Genomic DNA, 22,429 nt, shown 5'->3' with positions numbered 1-22,429 from the left:
AAACTTTGTCCTTCTCCAATGGCAAAAACATGTCAGTTGGCTCTATTAGGACAATGTGCAGAGACAAAGTAGTCTGCATTAGTAAACTGGCTCAACACTACGTCTGATGGAAATGCTTTATTTTGGAATACATGGTTGGCCAAATCCCCATGTAATTTGATAGCTTCTCATTTTCAGAAAGCCCTTGGTGGCATCAGGGAGGAAAGCATACTACTGCAGCACTCACGGCCTCCCTGAATGCACATGTACTTTTCCTGGTAATACAGCCCTCATCAGCATTAAAAATACATGGATGACAATACCTCAGGTAACATACTGTAGAGCATAACCTGCTGCAGCAAATTTCTGCTTTCTGCAGTGGTTTAAGATTTTAGTGGCCCTCCATTCTCCTCTTCCCTCTCCCTTCCCTCCATCCCAAAGTTTGCTGTCAAAGGTCACTGCCCCACAGCAGAGGATGTAGAAGGAAATGTCTGCCTATGTTCTGGCTGCTCTAGCAGAGTTTGGCACATCAGCACAAGCATACCAGCAAATTTAAGCTGAGACACTATCATCAACTCAACTACAATGTCTGAAATACAAGTCAACACCCTCTTTTGTCAGCTGGGAAGATTGGAGAAAGTAACTGCCAGCAAAGACATGGGCCAGACCATTTGGAGCTAATGGGATTTAATAGAACTCATCAGCTGGAGGCCCCAGGAAAGACAACAGGTTCAGAATTTGAAGCACAATCCTAACTTCCACAAATTCACAGTTGCAAACCATAGCCTAAGCTCAGCACATTACCAAACACACAGGGAAATACACAATTTTCCCAACATAATCTCCTTCCTTGGAGTTTAAATATCCCGGACACCCTACTATGATGAAGAATACATCATAGGTAGCACATTTTGAGATTGCTATTTACAATATCTGACTGGGGCATGTTTCCTTCCTTGCCATACTCAGTTGAGACAATAACAGCTTTTATTGACACATTTAATACCTTCAAGCATGATCAAATTTACAGACAGAAAGCTTATGAGATAGCAGTCTCTGCTGCTCCTTGCTACAGGATGATAATGTACTTGACTTCTCAGGAAGAATTTCTTCACTGAAAAGGTGTTCAGGTATTGGGATGGACTGTCCGGGGAGGTGGTGGAGTCACCATCCCTGGGGGCATTCAAGAAACAACTGAACATGGCACTTAGTCGATGGTCTAGTTGAAGAGATGGTGATTGGTTAAAGGCTGGACTCAATCATCTTGTGGTTCATTGGTTATTCCTTGAGCTACTCAATATACAGTCCTCTAAACTCTCTATCCATTTCTGTGCATTTATTTCTAACCTCCATATTAAGTCTCCTCCCTTTTTTCTTCATGTTCTTGTTAATTCTGGCCAGATTACTTTTTTTCCTCACAAGATGATGACTTACACTTTCTGACTGAAGGACATTCCTGTAACTGTTTATTGTTTGGCCTGCATTTCCACAGCATCCTTTATTGCACAAATTTTTTTTTCTAATACCCTTTCATACATTCTGGCTGCTAAAGAACAAAAGAATGCTTTGATAGGGTTAAATAGAAAAACTGTAGAGAAACTGATTTTCCTTCTGACATCATTCTGGACCTCTATCTTCCTCTAAGTACAGACTCTCATAGGCTACACAGGCCTTAATTGCTGAGGTGTTCCCAAAGATCCCGTTCATCTAAATGAGGGAAATGCCAGCATGTACCACAACTGCCATTCACCCAAAGGCACAGGACTTCTTTCCACAGGAAGCAGAATATGGGAAGTGGTTGGTGCACATAAATTCCTAAACATCCAGATACTCAACACTGGGACATCTAGGATAACCAACATAAAACACTAAGGGCTCTGGACTGCAGCTCAGCATCTCCTTGAAACTGGAAATCAGAACCTGGATGCTTTCTGAATTTAAAAACAAATGCTTGGACCTTTATTCTCATGTCCAAAGGTTGGCTGTCACTCCTTATTCCTGACCAGACATTTTTAGCCAAGCGTGGATATATAGCAACAAGCACACTCCAAGGGACTTCAGCAGAAGGACACATCATGTCTGGATTCTCCATGAGGAGGGGATAGGCAGCTCAGTCAATAAAGTAGTACTTCTGGATGTACTGTAGCAATGGCAGTTTGTTGCATTCAGGAATTAAATCAACATTTTTTGGGGGGGAATTTATTTGGTTTTGTTTATCCTGGATAGCTCTCTTGAATTTAGGTACCTAAATTTCACTTAAGCTATACCTTAGATGCCAGAGTGCTATTTTAGGTATTGTCCAAAGTGAACAAATATTCTGTTTATCTGTCTTCATATGCTAGGAAAGAAACAGAAATGATGCACATCTGGAAACTGTTGTCCTGTTGTTTATCACATCTATTTGTTCATGAATTAAATATTAAGCTGGTCCAAAAAGCATGACTGAAAAGCAATGCCATATGGATAAGGAGCCATAATCTGTGAGTTTAGAGCTCTGGATGCTCATATGACTAAATGCAGCTTACCTCTTGATTATTTCCTAGAAATTAATGTGAAGAGAAAGAATAAGGAAAATAGAGAAATAGCTTTGTATACAGCTCCTATCCTTTTCACATTTTCAAATATCCAAATTTAAGAAGGATAAAAAATAAATAAAGGGTTCTTAAAAGCACAAACAAGCAAAGTCAAAACCAAAGGATTTTACCCCCAACAAATTTTCTGATAATAATACACTGGTGTCAGTTAATATTTTAAGCAGAGAGTGACTATATCCAAGTTTCAGATGAACATGGTTATTTTCTGTTACAATACCACCTTCATGGCCTTGTAATTTCTAGGCAACAATTTGATGTCCAGTTTCATTTTGTGACATTTCTTCTGGCCAGAGCTGTTCAACATAAAATTAAATATAGAGTTCCAGCGCTCACTACATACTTCAGTTTCAGGAACTTTTAAAATTTTGCTCCTACCCAAGGAATTTTCCTGGCATTGAGCACATACTGCTGTGTAACTTCTGGTCAGATGAGACAGACTGGTGTTAAGAATCTGACAGATATGACACAAAATTAAAAATGAAATAAATTAAAAAATTTACTATGCTGAAGCTGATAAGATACGCTACCATGTTTTGAGGCCATGCATATAAACATTTCAGGGTGATGGAAACAAGTCAGAGTAAGAATGAGTGTATGACACATTTTTTGATGCACATTTACTTGTAATATATGTACCAGACCTTTGAGAAGTGACTCCTGAATGTCAGACACATACTAGCAACCCAGTAAAATCTGAAATAGCTTCCTGTGAAGATACAGCATATATTCACTGTTGTGGATAAGCCTAAGTCTGCTTCCTGAATTGCCCAGCAATTTAAAACACAACCTGATTATATATAATTGGTATAATGATAACATCAGCTCAGAACAGACGTCTTCCCTCAGCCTTAAATAAAGTGCATGACAAAATCTTCATATTACAGCTATTTGCTGTTGACTGCATTCCTTCTGCAACATTCACAACCAGCTGTAGTGACATCACTAGTCCTACATGATTTAGGAACTAATTTGATTAGAAAAAGCCAACTATTGTCTTTTAGTATGGACAGGTCTGTATGCTTATGCTACAAGTCTGCATGAATGCTGTCCAGATGTGTAAATGAACCACGAGATACTATGAGAAACAAATTTCTATTTCTGTGCTCGGGAAGGAATATCACTCTTGGACAGTACTCTGAATAATGTGAGGTCTACTGCTCTGAAATTTGAAGGTTTGATTTTTCACTGTTAAAATCTCTGGCCATCCAATACTAAAGACATACATGACTTGGATGCAGGACTGGAGGGAACATTAAGTTTACTGATGAAACTAAATTGGGATGAGCTGTTGACTCCCTTGAGGGCAGAGAGGCCCTGCAGAGGGACCTTGACAAATGAGAGAGATGGGCAATCACCCACTGGATGAAGTTCAACAAGGGAAAGTGCCAGATTCTGCACCTGGGGTGCGGCAAACCTGGTCGTCTGTATAGAGCAGGGAATGAGAGGCTGGAGAGCAGTGCTGCAGAAAGAGACCTTGGGTCTTTGTCTATGGTAACTTGAACATGAGTCAGCAGTGCCCTGGCAACCAGGAGGGCCAATCATGCCCTGGGAGCATCAGGCACAGCATCGGGAGAGGGTTAGGTTGGATATCAGGAAAAGGTTTTTCACCCAGAGGGTGGTTGGGCACTGGAACAGGCTGCCCAGGGAAGTGGTCACAGCATCAAATCTCACAGAGGTCAAGAAGCGTTTGGACAATGCTCTCAGGCACATGGTGTCACTCTTGGGGTTGTCCTGTGCAGGGCCAGGAGTTGGACTCGATAATCCTGATAGGTGCCTTCCAAGTCAGTATATTATGTCATTCTATGATCAAGAAAAACTTTTTGTATAAAGGATTGTCAGATTTAACACACACACCTCATAATACAGCATCAAATCTCACCTAGCATCTTTTCTTTAAAAGAGCAAATTTAATAGACTGACAGAAGAACATACTAGCCTAATAAAACAGCAAAATGCAATGTAGCAATCTAGCAATGACTACCCATTTTCAGTCAAAAGAGCTTACAGGCAGAAAATCTGTTACTGAGTATTTTTCCAAGTTTATAGTCATGGCTTGATTAAATCCAATGAGCCTGGTCAATTTGTTTTAGTTATTCTAGTGAAACCTTAAGTAAAAAATGTTTACTTGGTTTCTTTCTGAGCGTAACTTTTTCCCCTGAAAATAGCTCTGTTTTTAAAGAACAGAACATCATTTGTAATAATTAGAAAATGAAAATGTTTCCTACATATGTACATTCCAACTCAGAGCCAAAGAAAACATGAAGATCTTAGGCATGGAGTGACTGTTACACTAATAAGGTTCTTCTGTTTAAAGAATAGCACACCAGGGGAGCATAATAGAGCTGTTCAAATGAATTCATTCAGTTTGGTATTTTCTGAGTAAGTCATTTGACAAATCATGTTTTCTCATTTTGAGGACCCATTCAGCCTATGCACTGTCACCCCGGGGCATTGCCTATTGTTTGAAAGTAAAAACAAACATATGCAAGCAACTCTGAAACAATGGACAATATTTAGCATTGCCATTAACATATGCATTGCCCCCTGAAGCCAAAAAACTTCTACCTTCCGAAATAAGTTTGCTGAGTGCTGCTGCACAGAATACTTTATATTACCAAAGATAGTATCCTCTTCTTGTAAGGAGGAGCAGAAAAAAGAAAAAGGCTGCAAAAAAGGTACTAGAGCTGCCTGGTTCTCTTGCCAGTCTCATTTCTACCAGATCAGGTAAGACAAATCCTACATCAGCTAAGGAATGATGAAGATAGAGCAATGACGTGTCCTTCTGTCTTCTTGACAATGGCCAAAGCATGACCGTGCTGCAGCAGTAGCAGAACAGACAGCTCTGTCACAGCTGCCATAAATCCAGGTGTACCTCTGAAGTGAGAGAGCCTGAACCACGCATGTGCTGGACATCTCAGCCTCAGCATAAGCCTGATTTTACTGTTCTGCTTAGGGTTAGGGTTGAGAAAACCACAAAGCCCAGAGCTCCAGGGACACTGACAATGCAAAAGGCATGCCAAAGGGAGCATGGCACTGCCCCAACATTGCTCCCTCCCCAACCTTGCCCCTTGGAAACACTCATGTGCTGGACACCTCTACCTATGAAAATGCTGATTTTTCTGCTTCAACAAGAGTTAGACTTGAAAAAAACAAAAAGCCTTTTATCATATCTCCTTTCCAGAGCGTTTGTGACACTTTCTTCTCTGTTTTCAAGATTTCATTTCCTTTCCTGAAAGGAAATGAAATCTTGCACTTTCAATGAGGATCAATTTGGCAAGGTTTGGTCTATTTTCCGACACTTCATGTCACCCCATGCCATTTTATTGTTTTCCCCTTGGTGCAGAATTTTTTTTCATTAAGCATTTCATTTCATCAATTTCTTCTCCTGTCCTTTTGTTAGACGTTGTTCCCTGATTTTGGTAAGTATAATTTTGGCAAGGTTTTGTCCTTTTCACTTCAAAAAGAGAAAACTGCACTGCCCAAACACCGCTTTCTTCACACCTTCTTGTTGCCACCACCCATGTGCTGGGCACCTCAGTAAAAGGCTGCTTTTACTGCTCTGGGTCAGGTTAGGCATGTGCCTTGGCTTAGGCATGAGAGAAGCACAAAGCCTAGAGTTCCAGGGACACTGCAAGTACAATGGCATGCCAAAAAGAGCATGCCACTGCCCCAACATTGCTCCCTCAACACCTTTCTCCTTGGCACCACCTGTGTGCTGGGCAGCTCAGCCTCGGCAAAAGGCTGCTTTTACTGCTCCACCTAGGGTTAGGGTTAGGGTTGAGAAAAGCACAAAGCCTAGAGCTCCAGGTTCACTGCAGCTGAAAATGGCAAGCCAAGGCTAGGGCAGTACTGACCTAAACATTGCTCCCTACACAGTTTTTTCCTTGGCGCCTGCCTTAATCCCATGTGGCTTTTCATACTCAGCCTAGGGTTAGGGTTAGGGTTAGGATTAGGGTTAGGGTAAGGGTTGGGGTTGAGAAAACCACAAAGCCCAGAGCTCCAGGGACACTGCAAGTGCAAAAGGCAGGCCAAAGGGAGCACGGTACTGCCCCAACATTGCGCCCTCCACACCATGCTCCTTGGCACCACCCACAAGATGGGAAATACAGCTTGAAAAATTCTGATTTTTCTGTTCCACTTAGGGTTAGGCTTGAAAAAACCACAAAGCCCAGAGCTCCAGGGACACTGCAACTACAAAAGGCATGCCAAGTGGAGCACAGGACTACCCCAACATTGCTCCCTCACATCTTCCTCCTTGGCACCGCCCAAGTACCTTGAACCTCAACCTTGGAAAATGCTGATTTTACTGCTCTGAGTAGGGTTAGGACCTATAGCATGTACAATGCCTACAGTAAGTATAAAAGACTTTATCTCTTGTTCTCAGAAAGGGATAGTAGTGCTTTACAGGCTTTTTAAATAGACTTAATAGTTTTGTCTGGTTTTCCTCCTTATTTGCGCATCTTACTATCAGCTTTCTGGGGACTCTCATTCAGCTAAAAGTATTACTATACTATAAATTACATAATCATAGGTCGTTTAGAATTACACTCAGCAAACATAACTGCACTACTCCGAGAAAATTTAAGCCTTGCTCACTTGGCAGAGACTTAGGAGATTCTAAAAAAAGTTTTCATGTGAATCAAAATACGATCTGTTGATTACAAACAAGGTAGTTAATTAATTACTCTCACTATGAACACTGTGAAGAAACAAACAAACAGAAAATCATTAACATGAACCTTTCACCGAAGTGCTAGCAAGAAACAAAAATATATTCCCATCACTCTCCTTCATATTATGATCCAACTGGCTGCTCATAGGACAAGAAAATAGGTTGTGGAAACTTGCATCACAGCATCGAGTCTGCCCCAAGGGGGTAGTAACCAGTTACCATGTTGTAGCTACCTGCCACGCCTGTGTCAAAGTCATGACATCTATTCTGCCTTCCAGCACCTTGAGAGAGATCTTCCAGAAGACAGTGTAAGACCACACCATTTTATATTATGCTCTACAGATCCCTGGCTAAACTAGGCCATAGAAATAATACCTGAAGTGGCAGAAAAAGAACCTTAACAGAATCAGGATGAAAGTAAGCTATATTTCATCATGGAAAGAAGGAAATATGTTAAAATGGAAGGATTTGTAACCAAACAGAAAAATAAGTTGTAGCATCCTGCAAAGCAAAGTAAATCACATTTCTAACAAGGAAGAAACTGCATATGGTGACAAAGTAGTTAGGAAAATAAGATCTGTAGAAACTCAGCTGTTTTTCTGTGTTTTCAATTCCTTGCTTCCAAAAATCAAAATGTAACATTTAAAAAATAGATTCCAAAACTGCCGTCATAATGGCATGATGCTTAGATATTTATCCAAAACAAACACACATAGGAATTTTGTTTTTTCAGCATTAGGTTGCCAAACAATTGGGCCAAGAAATTAAGGAGAAAGAATTTGAAGACTGTGTCAGCCATGCTGAATGGCTTCAGCTTTAACAGCTACTGCTATTTTTGGTGGACACATAAACATGCCTCATTTATTACAAAACTGCTTTGAAACTGACCTGCAGATCAGAAACAGACTGGGGCTTCTAGGCACTGGGCCACATTGAATAACATCCCAGCTGGGAAATTACATCTGGGGGACTGTTTGTCCCCAAGGTCTGTTTTCTCTTCTGTTTTTCTCACAGATGGCTGCAGGTTTTGCAGAGCTTTGTTATGTTACGCATAAGCGACATCTCTCAGGAGTAAACAACGTAGCTACACCTGGGAAGCATAGTTACACACCTGAGATAAAGTATGGAAGAAATAATATTTGTGTTCTATTTTCTGATACAACTTGTGTCCTGATACCAAGACCAACTCTGTTAAGTGACAGAGCACATCTGCAACATACAGGCAGTGTTCCAGGAGAAAAGAAATCACTGGAAACTAAGTGTATTGAGGCTTTAATTTGCCATATATCCTAGTGCAGGACAGAAGTGGTGAAGCAGCAGACAGGCAACCTTTCTTGCTCAGAGAACTTCCAGTCTACACTGATGTTTTCTTGTCAAATCTCCTACTTCTCATGATAAACTACTGTTTCAGCTTCTTCTAGATCGCTGATCTGGCTGTTCATCTGGAATTTCTCCAGTACTGAGCAATCCAGCTAGGGATTTTGGACACATAAATCATGGTACATAGAGCATGCATGCAGCCTGACACTGAGCAGGTTTTGAAGAAGGCACACACAGCACTTCTGATACCTACTGAATGTGCTGGATGAGCTGCACAGCACGTGCTGCACCGAGTGTCCATTTGCACACAGCAATCTGTTCAAGTGGAAGGTGTCCCTGCCCATGGCAGGAGGGTTGGAACTGGATGATCTCTAAGGTCTCTTCCAACCCAAACCATTCAATGATTCTATGAATCTATAGCTAATGCTTGTTGCCTTTGATCAACTAAAACAACAATAAAGACAAATATGGAAATCTTTTCAGAATCTTCTTTTCAATCCATGCACAAGTCAAACTCAAACTGACCTCAGCTAGAGTTTTTCCTTAGTGAGGATTTCAAGATTTCAAATTCTATGGATTTTAAAGATTTCTGCTGAGAATACAAGCTACCTGAAGAATAAAATGCAGTGGAACAACATTATTGAGTTATCTGCTCATTGAATCTGCATACAGAGTTAATTTATTTATGAGATGTTTGCATCTCATATGAACCCTATTTTTTGTGGAATGTAACCTTTCTTCTTGAAGTTTCTCAATCCCTTTTTAAACCAAATCTCGTCATTTTTCTTCTACACTAGTAATTTCCGGTAAAATTTGCTGAGCACATATAAGTTTTTGTAACTACTTGATACTTTCAGGAATTAAACTAGAACAGTGAATTAAACCAGCAACTAGGAAGTCACAATGCTTATTTCTATGAAACAAGAATTATCTCAGAATATTACACTGAAGAATGGATGCATTTTTAAGCACAGTAATTTCTCTCTTATTGCAGCCTCACTTCATTCATGGCTGAAACAATGTCCAGTAAGTTCATGTCTGTAACTCAGAACATTTATATTACTGTAAAGAAATAGATAATAATACCAATATTACTGAGTTTTAAGAAACCAGTGCTTTGATTTTGATGGATTTCCTTTTTGTATAGCAAATCATCACTGCATTTTCATTTCATTTAGGTTCCATGTAAAGCATGGAACGTTTGTTTAACAGAGAAATTCCATCCTTCCAAAGTACAGATACTTCTTCAGCAAAAGTTTTAAAAATGCTATTTGCTCATGCATGACTTCCCTCAATTCTTTCAGCTCATATAATCATGGCTCAAAATATGCATAGCATTCCTAATATCAGCCTTGGGATTCTAGTTCTTAACTAGCAGATCCTTCTTTTTCAAAGTAACTTACTGCCTGCATGAGAAGCTACAACAATGTAGATATACACCATAGACAATAGAGTGCTCTCAGACCACTTCTGCCTAAAAAAACTAACTTCATCGATCTTAATTATTTTCTTATCTGTGCAAAAATGTTGCTATCAGTTCCCTTCATAAAGTTGTGTAGGTGTAAAGAAAACCCTTGCATGAAATATTCTTTGGAGTTTACTGTAGGTCTGCTTGGCTCATCCACATGGGGAAGGAGAGTGACAGTAACAAGATTGATTTTTATGTGTACGTACATAGAATCTTGCACAAAGAGAAAAAAAGGTGAATAAAAAATCTGGGTTTATATTAATTAGGTTTGGACTAGGTTTAACATCTACTGTGCATTCACAGAAATAACAGTGTGACCTACAAGGTAGTGAATCAGAATCAATATTATCTTTGAGCACTGACATGTCTTGTTTTCACTCTCCTCCATCCTCACCACTTCAGTGTAGCATTCCATTAACTGTGGTACATATGAACATTATTTGAATAATTTGCAAGCAAATTAAATGAAGACTCTTCAGTAACCTTGCTTTGCAATACTAGAACATGCTGTCACTAAAGATAATAATTGGCTTTGGTATTCTATGATCTTGTGTGCAAAAATCAAAGCCTGAAATGAGGCAGAGCAGTGCAACAGCTCAGCATTCCTGTGGGTATAGATGCACCATCAACATCATGTGCACATAATCCACCCACCTACCCTTTTTCATTCCGAGAGTGCCTGTTTCCTCACACAGTTATTACTCCCACATGAGTTTGCCCTTCCTCTCCCAGCTTCAATCATAATGTTAGCTGATTTCTGGACAGACTAAAAACAACAGCTGCTTCCCTCTGGGCATTAAATACCATTTAGTATGCTTTTTTCCTCTAGGAAAAAACTAAATCTAATAGTGGTAAAAATAACCCAAAATAGTCAGACATTTATAGGAGTGAACTGGAAATCTTTACTACTCTTAAATGCTTCTAACACAGAGCACATTCTTGCCTATAGGAAACTTTTTTTAGTAGTGAAATTCTGAATGAATATATCAGTTTGATTTACACTGAAAATAGAAGGTGTAATTCCCCCAACTCACTGTGATCAGTGTAGTAGCAGTTGGGTCTTTTTTGTTATTTAATGCTTTACGGTTTGTTCAGATGTAGAGTAGTCCTTACTGTCAGAGTACTTTGACACAGAATGTTTCCAGTAATAGTGTATCAACCACCTTGTCGATAACAGCATCCTAGACAAAAAACCCTCCTGCTAACCCTGATAAGGAGAGAAGTTTTTACTTCAGAAATTTTGTCATTGCTTCTCACCACACAGCTCTATTTTAATTGGCTATAAATTAAGCTAATTTTCTCCAATTTCAGTCTGTTTCACTTGGTAGTGGGCAAGTCATGTCCTCATCTTCATCTCAACCCACAACCTTTTTCTTCCTACTTTTTCTCCCTATTCGGTTGAGGAAGGGATGTGAGAGAGCTGCTCGATCGTCAGCTGAGGTTGACTCACCACACTGTGCTAGGCACAATCACTCAAATTTTTGCAATGAGAAATTTTCCTCAGTATTCTGAAATAAAATCTTTGGCTTCAGCATCAAATTTCCTTCACTGTCTTCTTCAGCAATACCAAAAGGATCTATAGTTCTTGTTAGAGACCCTAACTCTCTGAAAATGATAAAATACAAAACATATGCTGTCACACAGCATTTTTTTTCCCTAAGAAAAGAAACATTTTTTTTTTTTTTAGCTAGTGAAACACACACTTTTAAAGTTCTTAATGTTGGACTAGAAAGGCAAAAATGTACTTTGTGTCAGTGCTGGCCCACTTTCCACTTCTCCTATGCTGGTTACAGAGTTCTCATTATTTCCTGACCTCCCAGTTATTTTTTTCCAGTTTCACTCATGTTGGTTTTTTTGTATTTGTCTTTTAAAGCCCAGTCCTTGGGTGCATTCTCCAGTCATATGTAAACAATTCTGAATAGTTCACTCAAACAAATCCAGACATGTCTACATGTTCAAAATCTATACCATTGCTCTGCCTTTTTATGGTGTATTTTTGCAATATTGAATTGCAAAAAGAATTGCCCATCAATACTTGCACCAAAGCCCTCTGCTCCTTTATTTGTGCCTATACAGAGTTTAGCGTGATAATGCAGCAAACAGGGTCACTAAAATGACCCTGACTTAGAAACACTTCCCTCCTTTTCTTCTTTTTTGTTTTTTTCTTTTTGTTCCCCAAGTATCAGAAAAAGACAATTTTCATGCTCAATAAAATTCATCCTCTTACATCTAGGAGGTCATTGTGAAAAGTAAGCATAATGACAAATCTAAGACACATATATTATTTTTCATTAAAAAAAAATCTCTGTAGTGCTATTAAACATAAAAGGACACAGAATCCAGGACTAAGTGGTATAGTAGCAAAGAGGCATGCTGGTCACAATGTCTCATTTCTGACATTACAGTCACTCTACACTTGAAATCCACCTTACATATAGACATGGTTTGCCTTAATCTTTTTGTGCAAGCAGTAACATCAACAAAAGCCTACCAAGAAAATCCTACTGCAAATTTCTTTTTACAGCCCTAATTTCCTGATGTTTTTGAAATGCTATTGTAATTGAGAAGGGGTTGGAGTATTGTGTGTACTTTTCACTGCAAAACACGAATATTTCCAAAGTCAGAACGAAAGGGTATTTATGACAAAAGTTACAGCCAAATGCTGCTGTCACTATCTCAAAATATAATCAGACTGCATGAAATGGGCTAATATGGCCTCTGTGGTGCATAGTTTTATACTATTAAGAGTAACTTAGAAATAATGGAAACTGATATTGACAGGATCTGTTCTCGATTGTGCACAACAAGGCAGCCAGGAATGCTTAAGGAAGCCAAAACAACAATAAAAGTAAATGAAAGATCTAGTTGCAGGCCGCAGATGACTCTTATTTCGCCTACCACATTTTCAGTAAAAATTTGGCAGGTTAGTAAAATTACTTAGCATCTTTAATGGTCTTCTGAGTATGACTGCTATGATGAAACAGACTTAATGGAAAAAAAATTATTTCAGGCTGTTAAAATATATAAGGTAGTGTAATTCAATTGACTAAGCTGAACTGGATGCAAAATTTTAATACTTACTAGGAGGTGCTTATAGGTAGATACCTTAACAAATATGGTCTAAACAAAGATGGACAGGACAAAAGGACAGAAGAATAAAATGGAGTATTTGTATTAGCCAGAGTGTTAGTTTTCATGTGCTGCATAGTGTTACACAGAAAGAACTGAAGAAAGGAATGTATAGTATAATCACTTCTAAGCCTCAGACATCAGTGTATAAAAACCATCCACAAAGCAGTTACATCTGCATCAATCAGGATATAGATAGCTATAAATGGATACAACATGGATTGAGTTTCTTGCTTATACAGTAGAGTTACAGCAAACACTCAATTAAAAGACTATTTTCCCATTTTAATGCCAAAATAAACAAAAAAAAATAGAGTAAGGAAATTAATTTTTAATTTGAAAACTCTTTACTTGTAGCTACACTTTATATACCAAAACAAGACCAAAATGTGTTTTGTACAATTTTTCTTAGAACTTTGGAGGCATTTCTAGCTTGATTCTTAAAGAAGGTTTTCAACCTATTACAATTTCCTACAAGAGGCATGTAAGCATTCTCAAGCTCAGTGCAACACTACTGATTTGTTACACAGCTGCTTGCTTTGTTCAGGGGATCAGTTTGGTTTTTTAGTTTACATATACTGTTGTTGTATTGCTCATGTTTCCCAGATATACTTGAGTGTTTCACTTTTAACACTGAAGAACTTAACCGAAAGCAAGTTTTAAACAGATGTTTTTAATTGCAGCAAAATCCATACTCTACTGCACTATAGCTAACAGAAGTTTTGCCTAACTTACTGAGGAAAAACCCACAGCAATTCAGTCCAAACCAAGTGTTTCTTCTAGATTTTGCAGCAATCCATGGAAACAGAGTCTTGAGAGATGACGTCTACATTGCATTGTTACATTATTTCTGAGAGATTCAAATCTCAAGGGATTTAGAGATTACACAAGTCTTGTCCCAGCATGACATTGCAAGTGGTACCTTCAGGACTGGCATGTGTCCCACTGCATCTTTTACTGCCTCCCATACCCTCCAAACATTTGTTCTCCCCCAGATAAGAGGTGCATTTAGGGTGGCTGCTAGGCTCCTGTCTTCAAGCAGCACAGTTGCAACCCCAGATACTGAGAAAGATGTGCTTGTGTGTAGCTACTTATTGCTGGTGTTCACAGTTCAGGCTCTAAAATGCATTTCAACTCCAACAAAAGAAAGAAGCTTGACAGTCAGTGCTGACTTTGGCTCTACCTTATTTAGGCTAAGAAATTTCTTGGGTATAACATAGATGAGCAAATCTAAGAGACAGAAGGAATGCAGGACAATGTGGACTTCTAGATCACAGCAGAGGAAAAAGAGTCCTGTACAGTATGTTTAACCTGCTTTTCCAAGTTTGCCACAGCAAAAAGCCTACTTGGCAGGAGTTAAGTGAGTTTATATGGACACTGCAGAGACCCATAGTTGCAAGGTAGATATTGAAATTCTTCTTGCATGGGTCAATCTATGAATATCCATGCACAGGTTCTGTACTGACATTTATGTTCTAGCCAGTCTGACACAGGCAAATTAACCTTCTGAAAGAAAGACAGGTGAATTCCAGTGTCATGTCTTATAGAAGTAACCAAGTATTCAGAAAACTTCTGCAGCAGGGCTCAGCACCTGATGTCTCTGCTTCTGGATCTATTCCAAACATCAGCTGTGCTGTGGTTTGAAAATGCATTGCCAACATGGCTGAGGCTTTCCGCATATCTGGCATAATTTAAATATACTGTATAATATCTCTGAGGGACTTGTGGTGTACCCAAAGGTGATTGGGAGGAGAATCTGGCAGTAGTTATCATTCATGACCACAGAGAATATAATCATGGCTATGGTGTAAGTGCAGAGCACTTGGCAGCTGTGTTGTGAGACATTTGTCCTTTCCCAGAAGTTAACTGCTGTTCTAAGACGTGATGATAATGACTTCATTGTCCATGTCTATTTTGGTGCCACCCAAAGAAGAAGGAGATAGAAAATAAGAGCAAGATCTACACCACTTGACCTGGATGCCAGATTACCTTTTAATCTGGTCCCTCACAGCCTGTATCTGCAAGGTTGAAGAGACATGGCTCACCTGAATATGTGCAAAATGGAGGACATGAACCTGATCTCCAAGAACTTCAGGGAAAGAAAAAAACCTGTTTAATATCTGACAGAAATCCTGGATAGCCTCCAGGTTTGGAATCAACAGAACTCAGAAATCAATTAGGAACATATCAAAGTCTGCTAGGAGCATCATATTAGACCTGCTGTAGGGCTGAATATATCTATGGGTGATTTTTGACATTGAACAATCTGAAACTGGATACCAAACATATGCTGTTGGAGCCTTAAAGGAAAAAATGATGAAACTCCCCACCAAACTGAGGCACTCCTCAAAATTGCTCTAATTAATCTGTACAAAGTGCAGAGTGGTAATCTTTTATCAGAAGTTATATAAATTTATGGATAAATACAATCCTTAATCCATAGATATGAAAGTTTCAAATGATGGTTCTGGATACTTTTATTCCAAAATAAAATTTAAAAATCCCATGCTAATACCATAACTTCTCTTTTTGGTAAATTTCAGACATCCTGTCAAAGAAAGAAGGGAGCTGTTTTTCACATTACAGTATTTGAAATAATCAAAATAAAATTATTACTGCTATCATCAGCTTACAGTTTACCTTATTGGAAGTCTTAGCCATGCACTGACTATTTTCTTTTAGAAACTAGAATCTCCTCCCATACATTTGAATTCTGTGATTTCATCAGCTAAAAGGTAAAATGAACTTAAAATATACTCACTTATTTTATTTCTCACTTCATTCAATTTCTCTCCAAGGCATTTAGCTTCATCAAACCTGTCAATGCAGGAATAATGATACAGAATTATTCTAAAGAACAACAAGTTACAGAAGTTGATCACAATAAAATACATAATTTCTTAGTACTACTTTTTCATTTATAAGTAGAACTAACTGGAAACAATTTTCCACAAGGAGAGGTTGTCTGGTCTAAGAGAAACCATCTAGAAGAGTCTTGATCTAGACAAAGTAACTGAGGAAATCCACAAATTGTACTTCTGTCTAACTCAAAAAATGTCAAAACAGAGTAAACAAATATGGCTTCTCCCTACACAAGTGGGATTTGAAAAATTCCGTTTTCTCAATTAGTCCATTTCTTCATAAGACTGGAACAAGTTAGAATTTCAAGTGCCTTCATTGGTATCTGCTCACAAAAATTTGCTTTCAAGGCCGAATTCCACAAGGCTAAATGGCTGAAGCTGGAGGGTTCCTGAGCACTTTCTTACGTATAAAAGGTGGAAGCCATGGAAGCTTCTGTTAGACTTTAGAAAAGCTTTTTCTACTGGGGTTAACTTAGGGCCCCAAGCACGCTTTGAGGATTGCATAAATACTAAAGGGAAGAAGCTCTGAAGTACCTCTCTCTTTCTTTCCCTCAGGTCCCATGAGCCAGATAGTAAGTTCATCAATTACTTATTAATTCCTGAGGCAAATCTCATGTTGGCTATTGACTCTGATTCATGTTCACAGAGAGATTTATCTGGAAAAGTCGAAGTCAGCTATCTATCCAGCCTTTATTCATAAAATACTGCCAATAGTTGAATAGGTTGTGCATCTGTTTTTTAAACACCATAGTTTATAAACCAGCACAATAATATAAACTGAAATTTGGCATTAATTTATAACATTTCAACAGATTCCATCTGTGACTATGAATCATAGTCAAACAAAATAAACCAGGTAAATACACAAGTTTTGACTCTAATACTGAATGGGAAAAAGCTATTTCCAATACTTCTTTAACAAAAAAAAGGTGGTATTATCTAGCATTAAGGTGATGCTGCTATGAATAGTGGTGGGTGAACAGTTATATTGCTAGCTGAAAAAAATCACGTGTATCTTACGTGGAGACCACTTAACAGAAAGGCTGAAGTTGCCAAATCATGGCTTCTATTACCTACAAGATAAATACTCCATGATGAAACCCCAGAGTGAATTTAGCCACTAATTTTAGTGGAAAAAGTATTTTTGGCAAAGATTTCATACTTTGAATGCAAATGCCAGTAATTAAAATATAAACATCTTGGAAAACAAATCTCTAACTCATTATGTAAACCAAGACAAACTCAGAGGCTGTCTAACGAGAGAGTGGAGACATTCAGTGAATTAAATGAATATTCACTTGTTTTTAATTATTAGAAATTACAACAACAAGTGGCCCAAGTGAAACTCATCCTTTCCATGAAACTTGCCCATAGGTACTGAAAAAACAAGTTAGCTGTTAACCAGCTAAAACACAGAAAGCAAGGAAAGAAGAAAATGGAAAAAATTAATGTAGAACAACAAAATGGAAACTAGATCTGTATTCTCAGTAGAATTTTACTACTGGAAATATTGACTAAGATGGGATTTAGAAGCTTCGTGCAGTATGGAATATTACATTGGAGTGGCACAACTGGGAAGATTTCTTGGTACCATATTTCATCAGAAAATGAGATGCATTTTTCTCCTCCTCAGAGAAACAGTCCTAAGACAACGAGGTTGCATTAAGAAATAGGATATTATTAAGCTCTCTGGAAGTCAGGTATAGAAAGTCCAAATTGCGGAAATCTGATTCTGTCTGGGTATAAACACAGGGAGGTTTCTTTTAAGCAGGGAAGCAGTTATTAATGTATGGAAGAAAAATGAAAAAGAATTGCTGTAAAGCTGTAGAAGATCAATATTTCTGTCTTACAAAGGCACTTCCCATAGGCAACTGTCTTAACAGGATAGCTTGAACCTATTTTCTTTCACTTGAATTATCTTTGACTATATCAGTTCCCACTTTTTAAATCCAGAGACATTACTGAGTTACAGCATAAGCTACTGCACCTGTGAAGAGCTCTGAAGTAGTATGAAAAGCTTTATTCAAAACCAGATCTTTTCTTGTATATATTTTTTTAACAAAACAAATGCTCTTCAGTATTTGATTTAATTAACTGATGCTTTTGATCATTTATACACAAGTAGTTACAGAAAAAAACACATGTATATTGTATATGTATGACTATGTATAGTCACGTCTATATGAAAAATTTCACAGCCCCAGCAACAGTTGCAACCTTCACAGTGAAACTTCCAAGTAGGTTCACTGACAATTCACCATTCAATTAATGTAAGAGTGATATAATGCACACTTGATGTTTTACTAAGATGTGCCAGGGGCTCCTGAGACAATAGGAGCCAACGGGGAAAGACTAGGGAAATACTTCAAAGCAGTTAAGGGGTGTTCTTCCAAGAAAATGGAGTGTCCAAGAGCTGAGGTGCCTTTACACCAATGCATGCAGTGTGGGCAACCGACAGAAGCAGCTGGAAGTCACTACACTGCTAAAGAACTGTGATCTAGTTGCCATTACTGAAACTTGGTGGGACAAATCCCATAACTTGAGTTTGCCTATCAATGGCCACGGGTTGTCAGAAGAGACAACACATCAGAGAGGAGGAGGGGTGGAGAGGTTGCTCTCTAAACCAAGAGGCAGATTGAGCCTGAAGAGCTGTCTCTGAAGAACAGATACCTGCAGGCTGATAGCTGATGGGTAGGAATCAGAGACTGAGGGAACAAAGGGACCTGAGTGGTTGGCATCTACTGCAGGATCCCTGATCAAGGGGAGACTATTTACAAGGCCTTCTTGCTCCAGCTAATGGAGGCATTGTGCTTACCGGCTCTTGTCCATCTGGAGGACTTCAAACATGTCAGCATCTCCTGAAAAAGTAATATGGCACGCAGTACACAATCAAAGAGACTTCTGGAATGCATGTAGGATAACTTCTTAAGCAAGGTAATAGACAGCCTTACCAGAGGGATGCAGTACTGGACCAATTGGTCACCAAAGTAATGAGCTAATTGGAGACATCAAGATGGGAGGCAGCCTGGGCTGCTGTGGTCATGTGTTGGTGGAGTCCACAGTCCAGAGGGACATGGGTCAGGGGAAGTTAGGCCCCTGAGTTTTAGGAAAGCAAAATTCCAGCTCTCCGAGGAGTTAGTCAATAGGATCCCCTGGGAAATGGCCTTCAGGAACAAAGGAATATAACAAAACTGGCAGATCTTTTAGAAGGTTTTCCATTAAGTGCAAAAGCTCTCAATCCCCAAGAGAAAGAAATCAAGCAAGGAAGGAAAGAGACCAGCATAGCTGAGTTGAGATCTGCAAACCAATCTAAAGTGCAAGCAGGAAATGCACAGGCAGTAGAAGCACAGAGAGATAACCTAGGAAGAGTATAGTGATGCTGCCTGTGTAGGGATCAGGCCAGAAAGGCTGAGGTGCAGCTAGATCTGACCTTGGAAATGGATGGCAAGAACAATAAGGAGGACTTCTACAGGTATGTCAGCCAGAAAAAGAAGCTCAAAGAAAATGTACCTCTCCCTGATGATCAACAGTGGCAAACTGGTAACAGTAGATGAGGAGAAGGCTGAGGTACTTGACAACTTTTTGCTTCAGTCTTCAGTGGCAATCTCTCTTCCCACACCACTTCAGTGGATGGACTGCAAGACAGGAACTGGAGGGGAAAAGTCCCTACCACTGTAAGAGAAGATCAGGTTCATGACCACCTAAGGAGCCTGTACATAAGTCTATGGGACCTATGGCAACTACAACCTGTCCGACTCATCTCTGTGCCTGGGAAAATCATGGCAAAAATCCACCTAGAAGCTATGCTAAGGCACATGCAGGACACAGAGGTGATACAAAACAGCCAGCACAGCTTCACTGGGGGCAAGTCCTGCCTGACCAACCTAGTGGCTTTCTATGATGGAGTGACTACATCATTGGACAAGAGAAGAACTACGGATGTCATCAATCTTGGCTTTGTAAGGCCCTTGACACAGCCCTCCACTCCTTTTTAAATTGGAGATATATGGATTTGATGGGTTGACTATTCAATGGATGAAGAATTGTTTGGATGGTTGCATCCAGAGGGTAGTGGTCAATGGCTCAATGTCCAGACAGAGACTGGCGACAAGTTGTGACCCTCAGGGGTCCATCTAAGACTGGTAATGTCTCAGAATGGACCCCTTCACTGAAGACAGAGACACTGGGAATGAGTGCACCCTCAGCACGTTTCATACGACACCAAGCTGAGTGGTACAGTGGACATACCTGAGGGACAGGATGGACAGGCTCAGAAAGTGGGCCCAGGTGAACCTAATGAAGTCCACAAGACCAAGGGCAGGGTCCTGCACCTGGATTGGGGCAAATTCTGATAGAGGATTATCCCTCAATAGAGGTTGAGGGATAAAGAGATTGAGAGCATCCCTGAGAAGGACTTGGGGTTACTGGTGAATGAAAAGCTGGACATGACCCAACAATGTGCTCTTGCACCACAGGCATTGAACTTTATCCTGGGCTGTATCAAAAGAAGGGAGGCTAGCAGGTTGAGGAGGTGATTTTTCTCCTCTACTCATCTTGTGAGATCCCACCTGGAGTATTTGTAAAGGACATTTTTCTGCCCAACCATCCAGGAGCCATTCTGGTGGCTGTTGTGGTTTAGGAATGTTATTCTCCAATGTAGGAGTCCCATTAAAAAAACCACACTTCCACTTGCTCCCTCTCCAATTGGAAGCACTAAAGGCAAAGGTCATGATTTGAGATAAGAACAATTTAATGGAAACAGCAATGAGATAAGAAAATGAACAATAACAGCAACAATAATGATAACAAAAGTGTGCAAAAGAGAAAGTTTGGAGCTTGACCCAGCTGCTGCCATGCCACCCAAAGTGCTCCCTTCAGCTGGGACCACTGTCACCCCACCACTCTGTCTGCCACACTCGCCCCACTGGAAAAGGCTCTTTTCCCCTGCCCCTGGCAATGACATAGGATGGTATTGAATAACAATAGGGTCTTGGTTATGCCCACAAGGCTCCAGGCCCTGCCCCCTCATGGCTGCTACAAGAAATTAACCCTGTCCTTAGCCAAAATCAGTTACACTCACATCACCTGAGCTAGGACCTAAGCCCCTTTGCAGTGGGTGGCTCCAGTGAGCTGACAAGTGAACTGCTTGACTCCCTGCACCTACCACACACAGTCAGACAAGGTTTCCTTATGGCTCAACTCGAAGTTTCCCATAGCAGAGACTCAGATGTCTGGATCCTTAAAATAATTTAATTATGATGCAACAACAGGATAACAGCTCAAGCTGGCGCCTCTGAGGAGGGACCCTGAACAAAGGAAACCCTGGACTTTTACACCCTCACAGTCTAAGAGCGTGAAAATCTCTGCTCTTCCTCCAGAGGCACCGGCTCCTACTGTGTCTCTAAGTGTGTGTCCACCTGACTGGCACCACAGGTCCCTGTGCCCTTTGTTATACAAAGGGTCAGTGCCAGATCAAGGCCTTTTGCCTCGGGCTCCTGCCAGCCAGAGCTCACAGTGCAGCTGCACATGGAGCTGAGCACTAAATGTATTCAACAGTACTGCGTCCAGTTCTGGAGCACAGGAAAGACATGGACCTGTTAGAGTGGGTCCAGAGCAGGGTCACAAAAATCATCAGAGGGCTGGAACATCTTTCTTAGGAAGACAGACTGGGGCAGTTGGGGTTGTTCAGCCTGGAGAAGAGAAAGCAGCAGGATGATCTTATTGCAGCCTATCAATATATACGGGGAATTATAAGGAAGATGGGGACAAATGTTTTAGCAGGGACTGTTGTGATAAGACAAGGGGTAATGCTTTAGGGTAGATTTAGACTAGGTATAAGAGAGAAATTTTTTACAATGAGTGTGGTAACACTGGAACAGGTTGCCCAGAGAAGTGGTGAATGTCCCATCCCTGGAAACATTCAAAGTCAGGCTCTTGACAGACTCTGAGCACCCTGATCTAGTTGAAGATGTCCCTGCTCATTGCAGCAGGGTTGGACTAGATGACTGTTAAAAATTCCTTCCAACTCAGCCTATTCTCTGACTCTATGATAATTAGCAAGCCAAGAAAATCTACCCAAAGTACCCAAAGGAAAAAATAAGATGGCTAAAAATAAGTAATTTGTGAACCAAACAGTTTGTGGTATGACAGAAGTGGTTATGCAACTATAAACAAAATTATTAACAAGAGAAGCCTACATATAAAGGGAAGCTATGGTAACCTTTAAACATGTGGTGTCCACACTCTTCTTCCTGTGCAATTTGAACACTGGCTGGGTAACAGAACTCTTGTGTAACTGGTAGTTCAGAGGCTGCATTCCAAATTACAGACTGGACTTGATATAAATCCATTCTAATGAACTCGGTAAACTTGGAGCTATAAGCATCTTTGCTAAAAATGACTGCAA

General features: G+C 39.9%; 1 protein-coding gene across 3 annotated transcripts in view; it reads right to left on the bottom strand.

Moving 5' to 3' along the window:
* Positions 1 to 22,429, bottom strand: part of KIF6 (kinesin family member 6) — a 156,859-nt gene that overhangs the window by 36,202 nt on the left and 98,228 nt on the right. For all 3 annotated transcript variants that reach the window (XM_017742350.1, XM_017742349.1, XM_017742348.1), the window contains one exon: positions 15,924 to 15,979. In XM_017742350.1, the coding sequence (XP_017597839.1) occupies positions 15,924 to 15,979 (56 nt within the window). The remainder of the gene's footprint in view (positions 1 to 15,923; positions 15,980 to 22,429) is intronic.

The sequence above is a fragment of the Corvus brachyrhynchos genome, unplaced genomic scaffold (genome assembly GCF_000691975.1).
Source record: "Corvus brachyrhynchos isolate BGI_N302 unplaced genomic scaffold, ASM69197v1 scaffold188, whole genome shotgun sequence".
Classification (NCBI taxonomy): domain Eukaryota; kingdom Metazoa; phylum Chordata; class Aves; order Passeriformes; family Corvidae; genus Corvus; species Corvus brachyrhynchos.
Note: the sequence above shows the minus strand (reverse complement) of the source record. Positions and strands in the feature narration are given on the sequence as shown.